Source organism: Eurosta solidaginis, chromosome 4, assembly GCF_040869045.1.
Source record: "Eurosta solidaginis isolate ZX-2024a chromosome 4, ASM4086904v1, whole genome shotgun sequence".
In the NCBI taxonomy this organism is placed as follows: Eukaryota; Metazoa; Arthropoda; class Insecta; order Diptera; family Tephritidae; genus Eurosta; species Eurosta solidaginis.
This window is the reverse complement of record NC_090322.1, coordinates 71,515,547-71,539,590: the sequence shown is the minus strand read 5'-3', so window position 1 is coordinate 71,539,590 and position 24,044 is coordinate 71,515,547. Positions and strand designations below refer to the sequence as shown.

Below are 24,044 nucleotides of genomic sequence, written 5' to 3'. Positions count from 1 at the left end.
GCTAGGTACAGCTGGTAAGTTTCGCATTATCCCGAGTTTCAAGAACCGGCTCCCCATAGGTTCCCCGTTTCCGGAATTCACGAGGAATTCCAGCTCCATTTATCCCCGCTCGAACAAAATGAAATTAAGCTATTCCTTTTCACAGACCACACTGAAGAAAAATCGTGGCTTAAATACAACGTCGAGCCATTTGATGAAGTGGAAACGCAAACAGTACCCCATCTATTTAACATTTATATAAAAGACTCGCACAGTTTAGAAACCTGGAAGCTTTTTTAAGATATAAGTGAATTAAGAAACAAACAAAATTACGCTTACGATATTTTTTGGACGATTTCGAAACAACTGGCATAAGAGAGTTTTCCATTTTTAATAATGTCAATAATTTCCACGTCACGGAGAACTTCTCTGTAGATTTACTTCATGACATCTTTGCAGGCATTTTTAAATAGTGATTTTACCATATAATTTTACATTATATTCAACAAAAGATATTTGATATAGAATTTTTAAACATTCGTAAACAAACATTTGCGTATGGCGAGACTGAAGTGGGAAACTCTTCTCCACCATTTCAGATGCAGAATTTAAAAACATTTAACTTAAAATTGTCGGGAAGGGAAATGTTAACATTTGCTCACTTTTTCCTACTGATTATAGGCGACGCAGTTGATGAGAGTGATAACTTGTGGAAATTCGTCTTAAACCTTATAGAGCTCTTTGGTTTATTACTTTTGTCCGAATATACTAAATCGGATATAGACAATTTAAGAGATCGTATTATATTCCACATCAAGGAATATACTAAACTTTTCAATGACACTCTTAAACCAAAGCACCACCTCCTTACCCATTATTATAGAATTATTCAAATGTCAGGCCTTTTAAAATATTTGTGGACGCTGCCGTTTGAATCCAAACACAGACAGTTGAAATCATATTCGAAAAATATTACCTCAAGAATAAATTTAACGTTATCTTTGGCTTTGAAATATTGTATGAATTTCTCTGAAATAATTTTTAGTTTTAAGGAAATTACTTACACGTTAAGCAGCAAAAAGAATGCACCGACGTCATCAAAATACTTTGATAAAATAATAAATATACTTTCTGAAGACAGCATTGACCATTGTATGTGCCACTCAAGTTATAAACTATGTGACACAACATATAAAAGGGACTACTTTATGTTAACTACTTTGTATTCTTTACTTTAATTTTTAAAAATAATTTTTATTGAGTTTTCGTGTTAACTTAAAATTTTTGAATAATCGCCAATATATCAACATTCAAGTTGATATTTTAAAAAATCTTTTATTTTCGGTTTGAAATATAAAAATTTATTTTTGTTTATTTTTGAGTTTAAATATTTTCAAAACTAATTAGAATTTTCTTTTTTTGAAGCTATTCAAAAATTTTAAGTTAACACGAAAACTCAATAAAAATTATATTTAAAAATTAAAGTAAAGAATACAAAGTAGTTAACACTATACTTTATATTTATTAACACCCCAAATTTTGTACCCTATCAAGTATTGGAAATCTTGGTTATAAACGAAGAAGTATTTTTATTTTGTAATTTAATAAATGTTTTAAAGTATCATCGTCACTATTTGTCGTATCAAATATATTCAAAAAGTAGTATATTTAAAATCATAAATGCAAATGAATTGAAATACCCACCAATCCACACGTACGTTGTAAACAATCAAACTTTCTTGCGACCAAAATTCTTTTTTTAATAATAAAATACTTACTATGTATATGCCAATACTGTATTATTTGTAGTAACAGTTAAGTTTTACTTTTTTGTCAATTAAATAATTTTTAAATATAAGTACGTCAATATTAATGACTGTTATCTGAAATATTCTAAATAAGCGAATTAAAAAATTCATCGAATCGCACATATGTATGTACATCTTAAAATTCTTTCCTTATCAATAAAAAGTTTAATAAATAATTCTTTCATGAAAACCTTACATTTATGAACGTTTTATTATATATAATAATAGCAGGATATTATCTTCAAAAGGAAGAAAACAATACCTTTATTTAGCAAAATACTGCTTGCTTTGTGTATAAAATTTACTCTGATTACATATAAAATTTCTCTACAACAATTATTTTCTTATTCATATTAAGAGATAACATATTTATTTCAGAGTAAAGTCTTCCATGATTTAAATACATAATTTACTTCAATTGTACAAAATCCTCTATATTCGAAGCATATTTTTCACTAAAACAAACAAGTAATTTTTCCTCGACGTTCTGCACAATAAACGGAGACGCGCAGGACTCGTAAACTGCGTCAACTGGCAGCCGATGGTAACATTGGCATCCGACCACCTGACAATCCTCATCTCGCTCGAGCGTACCGCCGACTTCATCGTCTCTGAAAAACGCACTTTCATAAACTTTAAAAAAGGAAAGTGGGAAGAATATAAATCCTTTACAGACAGCCGCTTTGCTGCCCTCCCTATCCTGACTGATGCTCGCCAGGGGGAAGTGCTTTCGCCGCTTTTCGCCAGGGGGAAGTGAATACGCCGCGGCTCGCTTTATTCCCGCCGGAAGAATTCCCGAAATTCGCTCTCACTTTTCGGCGGAGGCCGCAAATTTAGCGCGAAGACGTGACCAACACATCAGATTGCTTGTGAATGAACAAAAGCGGACGAAATGGGAGGAGCATCTAATAAGCTGTAACCTCTCTGTCGGTGTGGCTAACCTTTGGTCCACCGTGAAGTCCCTATCGAATCCGTCCAAGCACAACGACAAAATCTCCATCGCCTTTGGCGATAAAGTGCTGTTGAATGCGAAAAAATGCGCGAGCGCCTTTTGCCGACAATATATAATGCATTCTACGGTTGACAAAGCTAGACGGAGGGCCAACAGACACGCGCACAAACATAAGTTCAGCGCGTCCCCAATTACCATCACCGCCAAAGTGGTTGAGGATGCCATCGGTCAAGCTAAACCATCTAAAGCGGTGGGCCCTGACGGCATAGCCATGCCGATGCTTAAAAGCCTAGGAAATGAGGGTTTTAAATATTTAGCAAATGTCTTCAACCTGTCTCTTTCCACCTTTGTCATTCCCGAAAAATGGAAAATGGCCAAGGTGGTCCCGCTACTAAAGCCTGGGAAACCAGCTAACATAGGAGAGTCATATCGCCCGATATCTCTCCTATCGCCAGTAGCTAAGACGCATGAAGCCATTTTACCTCCCCACTAGCCTCTCATCAGCATGGCTTTAGAAAACTACACAGAACTACCACCGCCCTAAATGCCATTAACACCCAGATAAATTGCGGTTTAAATCAAAACCCCCACCATAGAACTACTCGTTGCGCTAGACCTATCCAAAGCTTTTGATACGGTCAACCATGGCACGTTACTGCAAGACCTGGAAGGGTCTACCCTTCCCCCATGTCTCAAAAGGTGGACCGCAAATTATCTGGGTGGTCGGCAGGCATCGGTGCAATTTCGAAACGAAACATCTAAACCAAGGAGAGTTAAACAAGGGGTGCCACAGGGTGGTGTTCTATCCCCACTTTTGTTTAACTTCTACATATCAAAGCTACCTTCGCCACCAGAAGGAGTTACTATCGTTTCCTACGCCGATGACTGCACAATAATGGCCACAGGCCCAGGCCCACAGATAGATGAGCTATGTAACAAAATAAACGGCTACCTCCCTGATCTCTCCAGTTTCTTCACCACCCGAAACCTGACATTAAAAAAAAATAAATAAATCATCGGCGACCTTATTTACAACATGGGCGTCCCAAATGTCGACCATTTTGAACGTCCACGTCAATGGCACTACGCTACCGATTGTCTTACACCCCAAAATCTTCGGTGTGACGTTCAATCAGGATCAGGAGCATGCAGCCGCAATTGTACCGAAAATCCAGAGGCGTAATAAAATTCTCAAGTCTCTTGCTGGCAGTACTTGGGGAAAGATAAAAAAACGCTCATTACCACTCACAAAGCAATTGGCCAGCCGATTGCTTGCTATGCGTCCCCGATATGGTCACCAAGTCCAAAGATTACCCACTGGAAGAAGCTACAGGCCTGCCAAAATACTGCCTTCAGAACCGCCACGTGTTGTCTCCTTATGTCCCCAGAACACCATCTACATAATGAGGCGAGAATACTCCCAATAAAGAAAAGAAATGAAATGCTAACCAAACAGTTTCTGTTGAATACCCAGAAACCTGAGCATCCCAACAGACATCTGATTGATGAGCCAACACCGCCCAGGGGCTTAAGGAGTCACCTCCGTAAGCACTATGAGGAAATACGGTCCTGAGAACACAGCCGTATGAAGCCAAAAAACATAAGCAGGTCCTTGATGAACTCTATAAACAGGCGTCGGACCTCTATGTCAGGAATTGCCCATTGCATCCAGTACTCAAAGAACAGTACTCAAAACTTGCGGAAGAGGAACGCATACACCCCAGGGAAACACGAGCCACTCTAGCTCAACTTCGATCTGGATACTGTAGCAGGTTAAACTCTTACCTATCCAGAATCAACCCCAACATACAAAATGTATGCCCTGCTTGCAATGTGTCCCCACATGATACCAACCATCTCTTCAATTGTAATGTGGAACCAACGCCTCTAACACCTCTCTCATTATGTTCCACTCCTGTTGAAACAGCAAGTTTCCTCGGACTCCCGTTTGAGGACATTGATGACAATTTGTGATTGGTCAGACCTATTGAATGGGGCGAAGCACTGCTACAACAACAACAACGATGTTACCTCGTATATATAATTTTTAATATCGATGCACCAAAAGAAATCCTTACAGCAGTCAGAAGAGGAAATTGTTCTGCAATACATGGGTGATTGCTTTGCGCCACAAATACAGTTTTTTAACAATGTGTAATATATACCAACTGTCAAAGAAGTTCTTCAAAATTGGCCTATGATATTTCACGAAAAATGCCTACTTCAGCATTTTGAAAAATTAATGGAACTGGACGAATCAATATTTAAGTTTGACTTTAGAGCATCTGAAGCTAAATTGAAATCGTTTTTCAAAATTTTAGAAACAGCAAATGATGTAGACATTTTAATAGCAATTTCTAAACATTTCATGTAAAACCACGAGCTATTATTTTCAAAGTTTGAGTTATGGTTTATATGTTAAAAAAGGTACATTTATTTTTATTAATTAGTTAAATAAATTTCAGTTTGGAACAACACTTGAGGATATAAAGACGAGCAGCAGTATGTCAACTCCATGGATTTCAATATTCTGTAAGTTTTTCTTAACAATAATTGGAAGATGTATTTTTCGTCTTTATAAACATTTTTACAATTTTTAGATGCATAGCTTGAATCAGAGCCAATTTCATATCTATGGCTGGAAGGCGAAATCACGGCTATGGACATTACGTATGATTTGACTTTATGCCTCTTTTGTTATTATTATATATTTAATATAGAATATCCGAAAGATATTTCGGAAACATGCGAATTTTTCATGAGATTTTTTTTTAAGTTTTACCCGTTATAAGTACGCAGGCAAAAAGAAACATATTCATAATTTAAGAAAAATAAACACACTTATATCAGACATTTAAAATACTTCATAAATATTGTATTTTATTTTATATTGCAGTTTGTTTCATGGTTTCCAATTCATAATAAAATTTTTCGTTTTTAAAACAATAACAATTTTACACATACATTTAAAAGTTATATACAGTGGTTCGAATATTTATTCATGCAAACTTTTTGACTTGCTAAAATGAGCATTTGTGGCCATAAATTAAAACAAGGTATATTTGTTATTCCCGACGCGTTTCGACGTTACCTTACGTCTTCTTCTTTGGGGATCTGTTTAATGTTAAGTATATAAAATTAAATACATTAAACTTTATTTTAGGATATCTAACAATAAACATAAAACTGGCACATCACTTAACACTTATTTAGCTACTTACATTAATATTCACATTAATAATTATTTATTTCAGGTACTAATATAATTTTTGCACAACATTATTAACATAGGTACATTAAAATGACATTTGTTTATTTTTTACATTATCTTGCATCTCTGTATAACAGCTGAGTAGGCGCTGCTTATGTTGTCAAAATCTTCTTTGAAGTTCATCGCGTTTTTTAGTTGTTGTTGAATGCGAATACTTTCCAGCGTCATTCTCGTTTTCTCTCTCCGTTCAATGTCTAAAATTTTAACATTTGAGAAATCCGATACGTGTTTGCTCTTTGTAACGTGTTGTGCTAGACCGGTCGACGTTTTTTTGTTTTCTGCATCTTTCTTATGTTCATTAATTCTTATACCTCGTTGCCGTTTTGTTGTACCGATGTAACATTTGTTACATTTTTCGTTTTCGTTACCATTGCAAGTTATTTTGTAAACAACATCTGTTTGTTCTTCTTTTGTAATTGGGTCTTTTGTCCTAGTGAACATTTTTTTGAGCGTGTTATTTGGTTTATGCGCGTAATTAATGTTTTTGTTATTTATAGTTTTATGTAATATTTCATTTTCTGTAAGGCCCGGGATGTAATTTACGCCGATATATTTCTTGTTCGTATTATCTTATTGTGTGTTGTTATCTTTTTGGTGAACTATGTTCACCGTATTTTGGATGAGTTTATCCGTAAGAGAACTTGGATAGCTATTTTTAAATAGAATTTTCTTTATCTGTTTAATGTTATCCGTTAAGAATTCTTCATTGCTAAGTAATATTACTTTTCTTATTAAATTTGTTGTTGTGTTGATTTTTTGTTTCCATGGATGGTTTGAGTGGTAATTTATTAATCGTCCCGAGGCAATGGATTTTGCGTACCAATTCATTAGTAAATTTTTATTTTTTCTACTCACTTCTACATCTAGGAAGGCTAATTTGTTGTCTTTTTCCGTTTCAATAGTGAATTTTATACTCGTGAGTTGAGAATTTAATGTGTTTAATATTTCTTCCGCGTTCTTAGATTTTGTTATTGCGAATACATCATCTACATACTTGTTGATGTATTTGATGTATATGTCCTTTTTCTTCAATTCAGCTATGCTGTCGTCAAGAATTTTGTCTAGTACTATATCCGCTATAGTTGGCGATAGTGGATTTCCCATTGGCATCCCGTAGGTTTGTTGATACAGTTTTGAATTGTACATGAAATAATTGTTTTCTCGCAGGCAAAATTCTAGTATGGTTTGGAATTGTTTCTTTGAAATATTTGTATTCCTTTCCAACTGCGTCCATTGTTTCATTATCGTATGTATTGCTATGTGTGTGGGAATGTTTGTAAAAAGTGAAATTACGTCAAATGATATAAGTATTTCGTCATCGTCAATATTAATATTTTTCAATCTTTTTTTAATTGGAACGCATTTTTTACATTGTAATCATCAGATATTAAGTTTTTCAGTATGGCACCGGTATGTTTAGCTAACCTATAGCAAGGTAATTTCGTAGATGATGAGATCGGTCGCAGTGGCATATTATCTTTATGAATTTTTGGTAGACCGTATAATCTGGGCGCGACAGCCGTAGTACATGATAGTTGAAATTTTTCTCTTACATTAATTTTATTTTCTTTGTATAGCTCGTTAACGATGGTATTGTTTTTCCTAATTAGTTGTTGTGTTGGATCCTTCCTAATTATTTTGTAGACTTTTCTGTCGCTTAGTAAGTCTTTCATTTTTTCCTCGTACTCGGTTTTATTCATTAATACCGTTTTGTTACCTTTATCCGCCTGTGTCAGTACTATTTTGTCCTTGTGTTGACGTAAAAACTTCTTTGTGTCTTCGAAAGTTTTCATAATTAGCTTATCTTTGGGATTCTGGTTGTTTCGTCTTTGGTAGCTAGTGATTTTTTCAGCTATACTGCTTCTTATTGTGTCTTTAATTTTTTCATCTTCGATCTCATGTAAACCTTGTTCCAGCTGCGCGATAAGATGTATTGGAGAAAAATTATCTTTTGTGAGCGGTAATGCAAACTTTGTGCCAAGCGAGAGTAATAAGCAGCTTTCTTGAGGTACGTCGATATTCGTTTTGTTAATGAACCAGTCTTCGTTGCATCGTATGCCAAATTTGTCGATGTTTTTTGTTATTTGTGTTTGGATCTTCTTTAGGTGTGTTTTTCCGTGGCGTTGATGAAGTATTTTGTGAAATGTTTTTGTTTTTCTACAATATTATCATAGTCGTGTTCATTTAATTTATGTTTTAGTGTATTTGTTACGTATTTTAATTCGTCTTCCATTATTTTAATGTTTATATTAGTTTCCTTAATTTCTAGGTTTAATATTTTTAGTAGAAAACCGGTTTCCAATTTTTGTAGTTGGGTTCGGGTGGACTGGTGTTTAAAGGAGTTTGCTAAGAATCTAATTTTACCTCGTAAGTGTGGTGGTGTGATGTCGTAGCTCTTGCATTTGAGCAGAAATTTAAGCCTCTCTTTTTTTCGCGATATTTTTAGATTTTTTGTTAAATTTGTTAATATTGTGTTGTATTTCTTCATTGTATTTAGTTTTGATGTGCCGAAAGAAATGTTTCATGTTTATGTAAGACTGTAGTTAAGATGTTTTTGTATCTCGGATTTGCTCACCGATTGAAGAATCTTTATTATGTTGTTTGGGCCAATTTATAAATATTTGATTTGCTAAAATGAGCATTTGTAGCCATAAATTAAAACAGGGTATATTTGTTATTCCCGACGCGTTTCGACGTTACCTTACGTCTTCTTCTTTATATATAGCGGATATAGTACTAGACAAAATTCTTGACAACGGCATAGCTGAATTGAAGAAAAAGGACATATACATCAAATACATCAACAAGTATGTAGATGATGTATTCGCAATAATCAAATCTAAGGACGCGGAAGAAATATTAAACACATTAAATTCTCAACTCACGAGTATAAAATTCACTATTGAAACGGAAAAAGACAACAAATTAGCCTTACTAGATGTAGAAGTGAGTAGAAAAAATAAAAATTTACTAATTAATTGGTACGCAAAATCCATTGCCTCGGGACGATTAATAAATTACCACTCAAACCATCCATAGAAACAAAAAATTAACACAACAACAAATTTAATAAGAAAAGTAATATGACTTAGCAATGAAGAATTCTTGACGGATAACATTAAACAGATAAAGAAAATTCTATTTAAAAATAGCTATCCAAGTTCTCTTACGGATAGACTCATAAAAAAAAACGGTGAACAGAGTTCACCAAAAAGATAACAATACACAACAAGATAATATGAACAAGAAATATATCGGCGTAAATCACATCCCGGGACTTACAGAAAATGAAATATTACATAAAACTATAAATAATAAAAACATTAATTACGCGCATAAACCAAATAACACGCTCAAAAAAATGTTCACTAGAACAAAAGACCCAATTACAAAAGAAGAACAAACAGATGTTGTTTACAAAATAACTTGCAATGGTAACGAAAACGAAAAATGTAACAAATGTTACATCGGTACAACAAAACGGCAACTAGGTATAAGAATTAATGAACATAAGAAAGATGCAGAAAACAAAAAAACGTCGACAGGTCTAGCACAACACCTTACAAAGAGCAAACACGTAGCGGATTTCTCAAATGTTAAAATTTTAGACATTGAACGGAGAGAGAAAACGAGAATGACGCTGGAAAGTATTCGCATTCAACAACAACTACAAAACGCGATGAACTTCAAAGAAGATTTTGACAACATAAGCAGCGCCTATTCAGCTGTTATACAGAGATGCCACAAATGCTCATTTTAGCAAATCAAATATTTATAAATTGGCCCAAACAACAAAATAAACAAACTTTTTGACGTTTTCACAAAGTTTAGCTTAATTATTAAAATTTTAAGTTTTTAAAATGTTTACTTTCTGAACTTGTTTCGTGCGTAAATTCTTATTTGGCCTTCCATACAATTTTTTTTATATGAAAGATATTGCTTAAAATGCCAGAAAAAATATTAAAATTTTAAAACTCTCAGTAAAAACACAATAATTTAAAAATACAAATACGTACAAATACATCGAGCCCTTCCCGCAATTTAAGTGTAACCAACAAAAATACAGATATTAGTTTTTTGCTGAAAACCGATAGTTTTGCATGATTTGAATCATCTCACAAATTTTTGTAATAGAGAATAGTACCGTTATCAAGATAAATCAAAAAGAAATTTTAGTGTAAATGAATTTTGAGGTTTGTTTACTTTTCTTGTGACCGCAAACTGCTACTTACCTCAAAAGTACTTCTCTGTGGTCTCTTACGAGTAATGTTTATTTTCACTTTTATCGTGTATGTTTATATTGTTCGCAAAAGCACTTGTTGCAATTATACTGTATATGCATGATTTAAGCAACCTTTTTGCAAAAAGAAAAAATGTGGCTGAAAACGAAAATATATATTTTAGTTTGATACAAATCATTTCTGCTTAAGTTCGTGAAATCCAATAAAATTGTTTTAGTATTTTAATATGGAGCCTTTACAAAAAAAGGTGAGTAATTATTTTATATTATCTTTTAAAGTTTGTCAGCAGTTTTTACTGAAAACACTTACAGACCAATTCTAAATATTCTCGCGGAATTTTGTTCTCGCGGATTTTTTTATTCCCGCGGAAAAATTCCTCCAATTCTGTTCTCCTAGGGAGAAGAATAATTGGGGAATAGGAATTTCGAATTTTCGAAGTCAGCTGTTTTGTCAATTGAAATTTCGTTGCACATTTCTTATTTTGTTTAAAAAATTGAAAAGTTTAATTATTGTTGCAAATTTGTTGGAAATTAAGAAATAAAATATAAACATTGCACAGTATTTATTGCATTTCATGTGGTATTCACTGAAATGAGTAATGAATTGGAGCCACAGCAACATCAACAGCGGAACATAAGAAGACGGCCGCATAACACAAATCTGCCGGAGTTGCCTGCTTTCATTCAGCAAAGCAATTTTCTGGCGGCCAAGTTGAGTTGAATTCGTCCTTCATCATATGCCAAAATCTATTTAAGCCTTATTAAAAAATCCTTGCGCAATTTCTGGATGGCTGCATCAAATTTGTATACCAAGAGCTCTACCGTTGCTTATGATATACTTTTCGACTTAAAATAAAGAATATTGTGGTTGTAGTTGTTGTTGTATTAACAGTGAGAATATTGTGGTAGAATGTGCATACATATTTTAGCACAAATTTGTACAAATAAGTGTTCTTTCTTAAAAGAACGAATTTCCTTTAACTATTTTGATGCATTCCCTTTAATTTAACTAGTGAAAAAACTCCTATGAAATGGCAAAGAAATCTCCCTCTCCCTCACATTCATAATACCTACTTTTCTCCCATAACCGGTTTCCGCTTTTTCGAACATTGTTCAGAATAGGAGGAAAGGGAGAAGTGAAAAAACTCACAAGGAATTTTTATTTAGAATACGAGGAATGGGAGAAGGGAGAAAACTCGCACGGAATTTTCGTTTAGAATTGGGCTGTTAATATTTCCCAAAACACGTTAATATGTGTTAGAAAAAAACATAACTCTTCAAATACCTCTTGCCTGACCAAAAAAAGACCTCCCCCCATAATAAGTCTGACGAAATAAATGTGGCTCTTATTGAACACCTACCAGCAGTTTCTTCCCCCTATTGTAGGAACAAAAGTACTAAGTTATATCTTCCACAGTACTTTCGAAACGTGCCAACTTTTTATAGGTGTTACACGCAGCACTTGATAAATACAAATCAGGAGCAAGCTAAGTTATCCCTAAGAGTTTTTCGTGCCATTTTCAAAAATGAATACCATATAGGCTGCCATTTGGCAAAAAAGGACAAATGCGTTATTTGCGAAAAGTATGAGAATTCGGACAGAGAAGCATAAAACCTTTTACAACAAAGTGAGGAACATAAAATGATATAAGTCTATATTGTGATAGTTGTGTTGGGCATAACATGAACAGAGCTATGCAAGCAATGATGGTATATTTCTTAGAGAAGGCTGCTAACATGAAACACATTAAATTAACTTACCTGTTGCCTGGGCATACCATGATGCCCGTGGACTCCATACATAGCACTATTGAGTCTTTTATTCGCGATAGAAATGTTTGGGCTCCAAGTGAATGGTATACAATTATTTCGAACGCAAGAACTGTACCAGAAAATTATACATGCATTTCAATTCATAATTCGGATTTTAAAGATTGGAAAACCTTTTCTCAAGGTTTGGTTCCAGCTTCAGTTAAAATATCATTTACGTCTTTGCGTTGCTCTTCGAAAAAAATTCTCCATTGGTTAAACTACACTATGGTTATTTTGACGATAGCGAAAAAAAGGTATACGATCTCAGTACAATTGTGCGGGCAAGACGAAATTTTCTCATACTTAGTAAGGGTCCTGTTACTTTGTATGATCACTTCTTACACATTTCATCTTCAACATATAACGGCCTAAAAGCTCTTTGCGAAAAGAATATCATACCAAAACAATTTCACTATGAATATATTAGCTTATCCCATACTGGAAAGATAATAGATACATTGCCTGAGACAGACGAAGATGACTGAATTATTTTGTTTACAACAATACTGTTTAATATATTGTGTTCAAATTTGGAATTGTATAAGTTTCCTTTAATTTCAAATGTATGTATCTACTAAAAAATTACAATAAATACGCCTTTAATGTGCCCCTATGTATCTGAAAAATATAAAAAAAAATTAACCAACAAAATAGTGTTTGGAAAGTGAGCCAACATGACCGCAAAAAAACGTAAGTACAGATAACAGGACTTTCGGTACAGTGTGGTCAAAAACCGAAGTCTTAATTGTAGGCTCAAGAAATATTTTATACAGATACCAAATTTCATGATAGTAGCTATTTTTTGTCAGAAGATAATTACAAAAAACCTTCTACTGTAAAATTTACTTTTTGTTGGTTACACTTAAATTGCGGGAAGAGCTCGACATATTGTGAGCACTGTATTACTAGCTAATTCACATTCATTTATATTTAAAATATTAATATACATGTACGAGTATATGCTTTAAACTATCGCATGTACATATTTATAAGTGTTAAATTGTTTTTGGCTTATAAAAAAAAATTAATTAATTATTTTCCACCGTTTACAGCACAAGTCTTTGAAATAAGCATTTTTATTAGCACAAAAAAGGGACAGAGAGAGAAATTTAAACAGTTTTGTGTGTATTAAGTTACGCAGTAGTATGCTTAGCCATTCAACAAAAATCTGCTTAAGTTAGCGTGCTTAAATTTAGACATAAAGAGTTGGTAACCTGTTGCGTACCATAATCGCTGTAAAAAACAGTTAAAAAAGTTTAGAGTGTAGTTAGTGTTTATGCGATACCTCAAGCGGTTCAGCGGCTATCGACTAAAGTTTGGACCACAAAAAGCTAAAAGGTTTTAGTACAATATGGGTATCTGCTCATACTTTAACAACATTCGAATCGCACTTCTTTTCGACAAATTAAGGACCCAGGTCTTCAATGTGGGTTCGTGGCAAACATATCGTGATATCTCTGCAACTTCTAAAGAGGGGTCAAGCTCGTATGTAAACCAAAAATTAATATTAAATATTTTGAAAAATTATACTTGCAACGCCTACTTGTGTCACGCACACCTTTTTAAAAGCTTCACTTCGACTTCTCGAGAACGTTTGAAGATATAGTAATGACGTTTGGTTTGCGTCTTCGATAATAAAATAAAAACAATGTTGGCAAAAATTAATAAAAATCGGTTGATAACGACACCCAGGTTCTTATATGTATGTGTCCCATAAGGTATGCATGGCCTTAGTAGGCGTTGCCTCACGCATTTCTCAAAATTGTTTAGTATCAATTTCAGGTCTATCTACGGGACCTGTTCTCTAAAATTTTAGAACTGATCTTTATAAGTTACAGAAATATCGCGATATATGTACCTCCAACATGCATTTTATTTCCTTTAGATTAAGTCGGCATATTCAATACAAATCTTGCAATCGATTTTTAAGCAACTTCTCATTGAGCTACAAACGTGACATTTCACACATGATTTAAGAGACCGTGACAATGTAACAAAAGGAAAAAAATTCCGTTAGGTGACGCACGGATCGAAATAATTAGATGAGAATTTGGAAATTTGAAACCGGCTTTTAAGTAACTTCTCGATGAAATTTCAAACTTAATTCATACGTAATTGAGAAGTCGGTGACAATACATAAAAGGAGAGAAAAGCTGTGATAGGTGGTGCAAGGATCGATATACATATTTAGAAATTTTGCGGTTGAGTTTTGAATAGCTTCGATATGCGCTAGAGACCTGAAACTTTGAACAAAGCTTTGAGCCCAATGAAGATTCAATACTTAGGATTAAAAATTCGACTGAATGTGCCAGGGATAGAGATACTTAGAGATATTTAGAAAATACACACAGAACAGGGGGAACTGCCAATCGATTTTAAAATGAATTTTAATTTGTGCTAGACTAGGAAATTTTCGATTCGTTGCGCTGGGACTGAGATATCTACATTATTTTAATTGATGGTCTACTTTGCATGAATTATGGATTTCATTAAGGCAACGTAGCTCTGCGAATATCTGTAATTCGGTAATCGAAAGTTTCTCCTAGTCAACACATCCACTAAATTCATAACAAGTATTATATGCATTCTGAATTAATAAAAGTAAGTTTTTCACCTTGTAATAAATAAGGCACTACTTTTTTCCACATAAAACTAAAAAGTAGAAAATAAAAAGCAAGTTCACACATCTTGTTCTAGTGCAGAGCTAAAGGCTTGGTTTCCCCGAAAGCGGTAGAGTATGTTGTCAAAAATGTTGCAGTGTAAAAGTAATTATGTGGAAACTAAGAAGACGGTGAAGTTAACCGTAAAGAAATATAGCGGCAGGGCATACAATATTACAGCCGTCATGACGGTAGAAACTCGTTCATCACCATTTTTTCCCACCGCTATTGTCAAAGCGTTGAACATTTTGTCAAATAATTGAAATTATTTAAAGAATAAACCACATTTTTTAATTAAAAGTTTTTTCTTGCACGCTTATTTAAAAAAAAAAAAAATGAAAAAAAATTTACATGAACACGTAAAACTGCAAAATTAAAATTTTCGAATCGTCCGCCGTAACATCCCGGCACCGCTTTTGGAGGAAACCAAGCCTTAAGTGTTTCAGTTTCAAAAATGATTTAAAGAGTGAGTTGGACCTTTCGAGATATTTAAAACCCAAATAATTTTGCGAAAAAGTGCGGCAAAGGTTTTTTGAATGATTTTGTCAGAAGATTTTTTTAAAAGATTATTTTAATAGCACCAGTCGTCAAATCTGAGGATTTTTTATTAACTCAAATGAATAGTGTGCTGTGATATGAAATAAGACTTAAATACTTCTGCTTAGCACTGTATTATCTTTGGATTTGTTTTGCTTTTAATAAACGATTTGCTTGTTGGTATGTTTGCCTTTTATTTTTAGCTGATTGTTTAATTATATGAGGAAAGTACTGAAAAAACCCTGTTATACGGGTTTAACCAGGTTCGCGAAATAAAAACCCAGTGTTTTCAATTTGGCATAATTCAAAAACCGGTTTTTGAGTCGAATAATCGAACACCCTAGTCCCAACCCAGTTTCTACGAAAGGGTCTGGGAAAGTTGTCATAGTCATAACGCCATAGTCATAACCATATTTTTACTTATCCATATCAATTGGCATCAGTTATTGGTGCCTTAACCTAAAAATCGTGAAATTTTCATAAAAATGAAGAAAACGCAAAATATTACACACTTATACCACAAAAAATCAGTCTCTTAGTCAAAACGTATCCAAAACAATAAATAAGATCGACAAAAAGTCAATAAATTCTCCAACTCAAATATTTTTAGGTTATGGATATGGCGAAAAACCAAAAAACCATTGGTTGGCTATGGTATGGTTATGGCTAGGGCGTTATGGTATGGCACCATTGACCAAATACATTGATTTCCATAAGGTTGGTTGGATCTCCTGTTTTATATGGATATGGATACGTCAATTTAAACGGCCCTTAATGTCTTTCTATAGGTACGTTTAAAAAAATATTTCTTAAAACTAACTTTACGGATATATGCGTTTCAGTATTATACCGGGACTCATAAACTTCCAAGAAACAGCCCAGCATATGGATGTTTGATTCATGATAATGTATTTAACTCAATTAAAAAAAGGCTAATTTTTAGCTTTGGATGTGCTCACCCAATTAAATTTTATGTTAAAATATCTACATACAAAGCATATGCTATATTTGGTTAATCAACAATTAGGATTCATAAATTAAAAATAAGTGTAGAAAGTTGTCTGGATAACTTAGATGTTCTGATAACCACTGCAAGTTGGCTTCTTCGTGGATGCCGATGCCATGTGTCCGAATTTCAACTGAAATTTGTATGGAATATTTATTTATATATGTATATATATCTATATGCACATATATGCATGTAAATTCAGTAATGCGAGTTTGCGAAGCCGCTGTTGTTTTTTTTTTTTTTTTGATATTACAGATATATACATAGCAAATAAATACAGTTTTATAGTTCTGTAAAATTATAATAAATAATTTATTTCAGGTATGAAGAGATGATAACATGCCCCGGGTTTGAACACTTGCCTTATGAGGAGCTCAAAAAATAAAATGAATTTTTTTTCGGCACCCTGTAGGAACAGCAAAATAAGATTTTTCTTTGTTATCTATCTATATCTATATATTGTTACGAATATTAGCAACACTAAGGGGTATTGCCATATCTAAGCCGATGCTAAACAGTGATTTGTATGCACATCAATAATTCAATCATTATGTCTACACACATGTAGAAGTATGCAACGAGAAATCAAAAAGTATAAAAGGCGCGACAGTAGAGGCGCAAAAAGCCAGTTTCGGTTAAGCTATCAATCAGTTTGAGTTAAGCAAGTTATCAGTAAGCGAAATATAAGTGTTATTGTGAAGTACTTTAATAAAGGCCATTTTGAATTATTGAAGAGTGGAGTTATTTATTCAACAGTTTAGTGAATCGAACTTAGCAGAAGGTTGCAAATAAGAGGATTTGCAGTAATTTCGTTACAATATATATAAAAATAAATGTCCGTTTGTGAATCAAAAACTATACATCGATATTATACAAACTTTTTCATCGAGTCTTGAGAATGAAGACAAGCGGGCGAAATGGGAGGAGCATCTAACCTAACTAGGAGATTCTTATCGTCCGATATCTCTCCTATCACCAGTAGCCAAGACACTTGAAGTCATTCTGATCCCCTACTTTAAAACAAATTTGCAACTAGCCAATCATCAGCATGGCTTTAGAAAACTACATAGCACAACCACCGCGCTAAATGCCATTAGCAGCCAGATAAATTGCGGTTTAAATCAAAACCCTCATGATAGAACAGTACTCGTTGCGCTAGACCTGTCAAAAGCTTTTGATACGGTCAACGATGGCACGTTACTGCAAGTACTGGAAGGGTCTACCCTTCCCCCAAGTCTTAAAAGGTGGACCCCAATTTTCTGGGTGGTCGGCAGCCATCGGTGCAATTTAGGTTGCCGATGATTTCGTTGGTGACAATATTAGGTTTCGCGAGGCGAAAAACTGGAGAGATCAGGGAGATAGCTGTTTATTTTATAACAAAGCCTATCCATGTGTGGGCCTTTGTCTGTGGCAATTATTGTGCAGTCATCGGCGTAGGAAACGATAGTGACTCCTTCTGGTGGTAAGGTAGCTTCGATATGTAGAAGTTAAACAAAAGCGGGATAGGACACCACCCTGTTGTACCACTTGTTTAATTCTTCTGGGTTTAGATGTTATGTGCTGAATTGCACCGACGCTTGCCGACCAGACAGAGAATTTACGGTCCATCTCTCGATACTTGGAGGAAGGGAGGACCCTTCCAAGTCTTGCAGTAATGTGCCGTGGCTGACCGTATCGAAAGCTTTTGATAGGTCTAACACAACGAGTACTATCCTATGGTGGAGTTTTTCTTCCGCAATTTATTTGCGTGTTAATGTCGTTTAGCGCGGTGGTGGCGCTATGTTGATGATTGGCAAGACGCATAAATGGAGTGAAATAGGGAAACAGAATGGCTTCAAGTGTCTTGGCTACTGGCGATAGGAGAGATATCGGATAAGAATCTTCTATGGGAGCTGGTTTCCCAGGCTTTAATAGCGGAAAAGTTTGAAGACATGCGCTAGGTAATTAAATCCTTCTTTGCCTAGTTTTTTAAGCATCGGCATGGCTATGTGACTTTAGAGTGAAATTATTGTTTGAATTAGCACGAAACAATGAGGTCTCGTCGGTCTTGCAACATGCTGAACCTAAACCTTTAGATCATCGTTACTTGGTAAAGTATAGAGGCAAAGTAACCAGGTGACCTAGAGGGCAACCCATCGTCTCACGTTCTTCAGAAAAGCCCGTTCTTCGGGTAGAATTAATGTTGAAAAAAACGTTAACAACTTAGAAAAAAAATTTAAGATTATCTACGTTATTCAAAAAAACACAAACGGTTTTTATAGCTTTTTAAAATGGGATTTCAATACGAATTTCCTGTTATAAAAGCTTTATAAACCTATTTTATTTTTTATGAATGTTAGAAATTTTAAAGTCATTTAGGTTTTATTTGCTATTTGCACTAGTAGCAAAAAAATACTTTTAGGAATAGTGAGCATTGCACTGTTCGCACCCCCTTATGGGGATACACTGATAATAAGTGTTACTATATGCGTACTTTTTTGTACTGATGTTGTCTTCGTAGCAACAACAAAAACTCTTAGCTTTCTTATAAAGGATAATGGAGAACACTACTAAAATAAGGACTGTTCCGAAAAGAAAGAGGTGAAGCATTATCAGAGAGTGTGATCTATTTTAGTTTTCCTATTAGTTACTTCTTGGTAGAATATTCGTATTTTTCAGTATATCGCTGATGAATAAGAGCATGAAAAAAATTGTACGAATACGTTATTAAAAATAAATATTTGTTGTTGTAGCAATGCTCGCCCCACCTAATAGCCGCGACCGATCACAAATTGTCATCAATATCCTCTAACGGGAGTCCAAGGAAACTTGCCGTTTCAACAGGGGTGGACCATAAGGAAAGGGGTGTTAGAGGCGTTGGTTCCACATTACAATTGAAGAGATGGTTGGTGTCATGTGGGGAAACATTGCAAGCGGGGCATACATTTTGTATGTCAGGGTTGATTCTGGATAGGTAAGAGTTTAACCTGTTACAGTATCCAGAACGAAGTTGAGCAAGAGTGACACGCGTTTGTATTTATATATTGTATCGAAATTTAACGAAAATGTCGAGAACCACTGGCACCATGAAAAAATGACCTAATCAATAACACTACATGAAATCCCTTAAAAGGCAGGAAGTATCAGAACAAAGGGAAAAGCGGTCGATGTTAGGAAAACAGGAAGCCCCAGAAATCTACTAAGGTCTGAGTGTAGAAGATGTTAAGTGAATTAGATCGGATAATTAAAACTGCATAAAAATTTGTACTAGAGCCTTAGAGACAATCTTCAATGGTCGTATAAAGGAAATTTATCCAATAAAGAAAAAAACGAGGACGACGAGTGAAACCTTTCTATTGCAGCACATTGTGTCAGCTTATTTTGACCCAATTAAAAAAAAAAAAACAAGTAAGGAAGGCTAAGTTCGGGTGTAACCGAAAATTACACACTCAGCTGCCAAATTACAGCTTGCAAAACTTATAAATTACCTTCTTTTAAAAGTGGGTTGTGCCACGCCCATTGTCCAAAATTTTACTAATTTTCTATTTTGCGTCACAAGGTCATCGCTTTTAGTTAGAACAAAAAACTAGCTGGCAAAAAACCGAGCTTGCACTCCTTCAAATTTCTACTAACGGCAACAAGCATTATAAATGTAACTCTTGTTATCACAGCGTTTTGTTTTCACCAGCTTTGATTTACTTTTGTACATCTTTTCCGAGAATTGTAACCTTTGCTTTTCGTTAATTTTTTTAAGTTTTGTGACGGTATGAGTGAATGTTATGAGTTCCAAATACGCTACGCTATGCAGACAAGCGAGCGGACTGAACATAATTCATATAAATGCGCAAAGTTTATACAAACAGATTGATGAATTTAGATATCTCTTTGAAGGCTCTGCCATGGACGTTCTTTGTGTATCCGAAACATGGTATACGTCTCGCCAAAGTAACGAATTGTTGAGGGTAAATGGTTGCCAGCTGTACAGAGCTGATCGCTATGGTCATGGTGGTGGTGTAGCAATTTATGTAAAAAATAGCTTATCCTGTAGACTATATTGTGTTTCTGGAGGGGGCCACCCCGTAGAATATGTGTTTGTCGAAGTATTTTCTGTTCATAGTAAACTCCTTATTGGATGTGTATACCATCCCAATCGTCAAGTTAACTTTTTGGATTTCACAGAATTTATTCAGCGACTACTAGACAATTACTGTAACACTATAATAGCCGGGGATTTTAGCAGCAACCTGCTTAACGATTCCGACTTGAAACTATGTATGGAATTTCTAGGACTATATCCTGCGGACACCTCCTTACCTACACATTTCACCCGCACAAATAGTACTCTTCTAGATTTATTCTTTGTGAGTGACCTCCAAAAATCTCTCCACTATAACCAACTGTCATGACCTACGATTTCCAGACTACTTGATTACCTTGCTCCGTGACTTGTCGCGACTTCAAGATAATTAATTATGATTTGCTCAAATCTGCGGTAGAGTCGGTGGAATGGAGTCTCATCCGGTGTTTCACATCAGTTGATGATCAAACTTGCTTCCTGCAAGATAAAATCGGCTGACTTTTTTAATACTACGTCCCCTTAAAAACTAAATTAGTTAACCGGTGCAGTAAGCCTTGATTTAATACTAGTATTAAAAATTTAATTGATGCGCTCAATAAGGCTTATTTTCGGTGGAAGAGGTGTCGTATTTTAGAAACACACAATTTAAATCGGCTCGAATCTCCGTAACCAAAGCAATTAATAGTGCCAAAACTCTGTTTTGTAAGGCTAACTTTAGCCGAGCAATGCATTCGCGTCAAACTTGGAACAAGATAAGGCAAATTGGCTTGGGAAAACACAGAGAAAGAGCACATGTTTTTGCTGACTTAGCGAAATGAACAAAAATTTTACTTGTTTGCCTGTATCAAACCCTCGTGTATGTCCTGATAGCTATTGTGATCTTGTAAATATTCATGTCAGTCCTTTAGAATTTGTGTGTGTTGACGAATGTGATATTGTACAAGCCATTCTCGGTCAAGTCTAACGCCATTGGTTTTGATGAAATCAGTGCGAAGTTTTTAAAAATAATACTGCCTAAGATTCTGCCATATGTGACCTACTTAGTGAACTCTATACTAACAAAATCTGTTTTCCCGAAGCGCTGGAAAGTTGCCAAGATTATTCCTGTACTTAAGAAAAATAATGAGTACAGACCCATTGCTATCCTACCTTTTCTATTTGTGCATGATAACAGATTCATTACTGACCGTCAGTCCGGTTTCAGACCGAAACGAAGTTGCACTTCGGCGCTACTAGATGTAATCGAAAGCATCCATCCGGATGGTTGATGGTAATAATTTAGCTTTTAACTCTTCTCGACCATTCTAAGGCATTTGACTCAGTCACTCAGGGGCGTTCCGCTAGCCTCTCTCTTGGGTCCTCTGCTATTTGTGTTGTATGTTAATGACTTACCTAATACCTTAAGGAATTGTAGTGTTCATATATATGCTGATGATGTTCAATTATATGTGTGATGTCCAATTGACCGTGTCATTATGTGTATTAACGGCCTTTACTCTGACCTGACGCAAATAAGTACATGGGCATCTGCGAACAGTTTATCAATAAATCCTGAAAAATCTAAGTGTATTGTCATTCGCAGAAAAGCCTTCGATACAGCAGACTTAGATAACGTATTGTTGGGCGCAGCAGTTATTGAATATGTTGACACAGCGAAAAATCTTGGTTTAGTATTTAACAAAACTTTGACATGGAATAACCACATCTTTAGTACAGTTGGTAAAGTATACGGAATGCTTCGTACACTATGGCTAGCACAGTATTTCACTCCTTTACACATTCGACTTCTTCTTGCAAAAGCGTACTTAATACCTACGCTACTGCATGGCTGTGAGATTTATGCTAATTGTGACTCTGTATGTAAAAACAAGCTTAATGTTGTTTATAACAACATTGCCAGATATGTATTTGGGCTAAAACGACTTGACCATGTGCCTGCGTTTGCTGAAAAGTTGCTAAATATTTCTTTCAATAATTTGTTAAAAGTCCGAACACAAAGTTATTCATACAAAGGAACCTAACTATTTATACCAGAGGCTTCAGTTCCTACAATCATCAAGGTCAGCTCAGCTTGTTTACACTAGGCACAGAACTTTGTTTGACATCTGAACGCCAATTCTTTATTAATGCGGTACGTCTTTGAAACTCACTCCCAGTTAGTTTAAGACTTCTCTCTAATACACTGCAATTTAAAAATAAGGTGACTAGTTTTTTTAATACCCGTTAATCACTACAGCTGTCTTAGTTACATATACTTTTCTCGAACCTGCCACGACTTATGTAATCGTGTTTTCATATTGTTGTTATTATTATTATTAAATACTGTCCTCTAATCTCCCTTGTACTCCCTCTTCCCATTGTTACATTCCTTGTTTCTCTTTTTCTTCCTTGCTAATACTACATTAACTACTTATAAATCAAAGAAAATTTATTTATGATATAAGCGACTGACACTGTAAAATAATTATTGTTAAATTGTTGTGCCAGGATAACCATATTAATAAAATTACAAATTACAAATTATGAAAAATTTCGATATTTTGTGCATGTCATTAACCCAGTACCATTAAATTGGACGCAATTTCCGGAAGCTTTATAATTAACTGTTAAAGCATTTTTGCTATACCATCCTGCTTTAGATCTAATACTCTTCGCAGGGACCAAATTATGCCAAAATAAAGCTGGTACAATGTGCTGCAATAGAAATGTGTCATACAGAACCCTCCTTGTTTTTATTTTCTTGATATAATGCCCTTATACGACCATTACAAATTGCCCTTAGCCTATAGTGCAAATAGTTTACCATAATGGTAGTCTCACCGACGAAAAATTTCACTAATTTGGGCCGCCGTAATGTCATTTTTTACCATCGCACAGATTAGAAGATCAATAGGACTAAGTGTGTGGAAACAAATGTACATACCTACAAACACATGATGTGGACCACCCTCTCTTGCACTAATTATAGCATCACCAAAAACACTGAACTTGCATTCTAATATACCTAAAATACATTCATATGAACATGAATATTTTCTTTATGCAAGCAGTAAATACATTTGTTACTTCTATTGTTAACTTCTTTATTGTTTAGAGTTTTTTATGCTAACAATAGTAATAACAAGGACTAACAATATACATATATGTATATTAACCTGGGTCGATTTGTATGGAAGAAAGTTAACCGATATCGCGCCATCGATTTTTCGATAGGATTTGGGCTTAATAGGATTTTGGTCGAAATATTTACCTTTTCGCCATTTTTTTTTCGCAGGCTCGAACATTATTTTTTTGGGTATGCGTAGTGGAACTTTTTTTCCTGAGCCCAAATCCTATCGAAAAATCGACGGCGCGATATCGGTTAAAAAATCGACCCAGCCTAATGTATATACAGAAATCAGCCGATTTTACGGTAACATCACGCCAGATTTGATATTCCTACTTTAATATAAATATTAGAATGCTTAATATTTTGTAGATAGTTCTTCAAGTGAAGACAAATAAACAAAGTAGTTGCTAAACGCCGCTGCTACGGATTGCTAATAAAAGTTTTGTGCTTTTTTTCTAACAACTGAATTGCGCCGACCGCAAGAGGTAGTTTTTTAACAAACTTTATTTAAATTGGTGACACTGAAAGGTATACATTCACAGAAATTGGCTTAATGCAAAAACTGGAACAAGATAACAATTGTCCCTCCATTCTAATTCACTAAAATTTT

The 24,044-nt window shown here is 34.7% G+C and overlaps 2 protein-coding genes across 12 annotated transcripts in view; one reads left to right on the top strand and one right to left on the bottom strand.

The window, feature by feature from the left end:
- The window catches only part of MED18 (mediator complex subunit 18), a 332,244-nt gene extending 315,272 nt beyond the window's left edge, over nt 1–16,972 (top strand). For 2 of the 5 annotated variants that reach the window (XM_067782064.1, XM_067782059.1), the window contains one exon: nt 5,205–5,354. In XM_067782064.1, coding sequence (XP_067638165.1) covers nt 5,205–5,339 — 135 coding nt within the window. In that variant the 3' untranslated portion in view covers nt 5,340–5,354. Of the gene's footprint in view, nt 1–5,204; nt 5,533–16,589 lie in introns of those variants that run through there. The other 3 variants (XM_067782061.1, XM_067782065.1, XM_067782062.1) reach the window with 3 other exon arrangements.
- Nucleotides 16,196–24,044, bottom strand: part of Atg5 (autophagy protein 5) — a 99,662-nt gene continuing 91,813 nt past the window's right edge. For all 7 annotated transcript variants that reach the window (XM_067782071.1, XM_067782068.1, XM_067782070.1 and 4 more), the window contains exon 7: nt 16,196–16,398. In XM_067782071.1, coding sequence (XP_067638172.1) covers nt 16,283–16,398 — 116 coding nt within the window. In that variant the 3' untranslated portion in view covers nt 16,196–16,282. The remainder of the gene's footprint in view (nt 16,399–24,044) is intronic.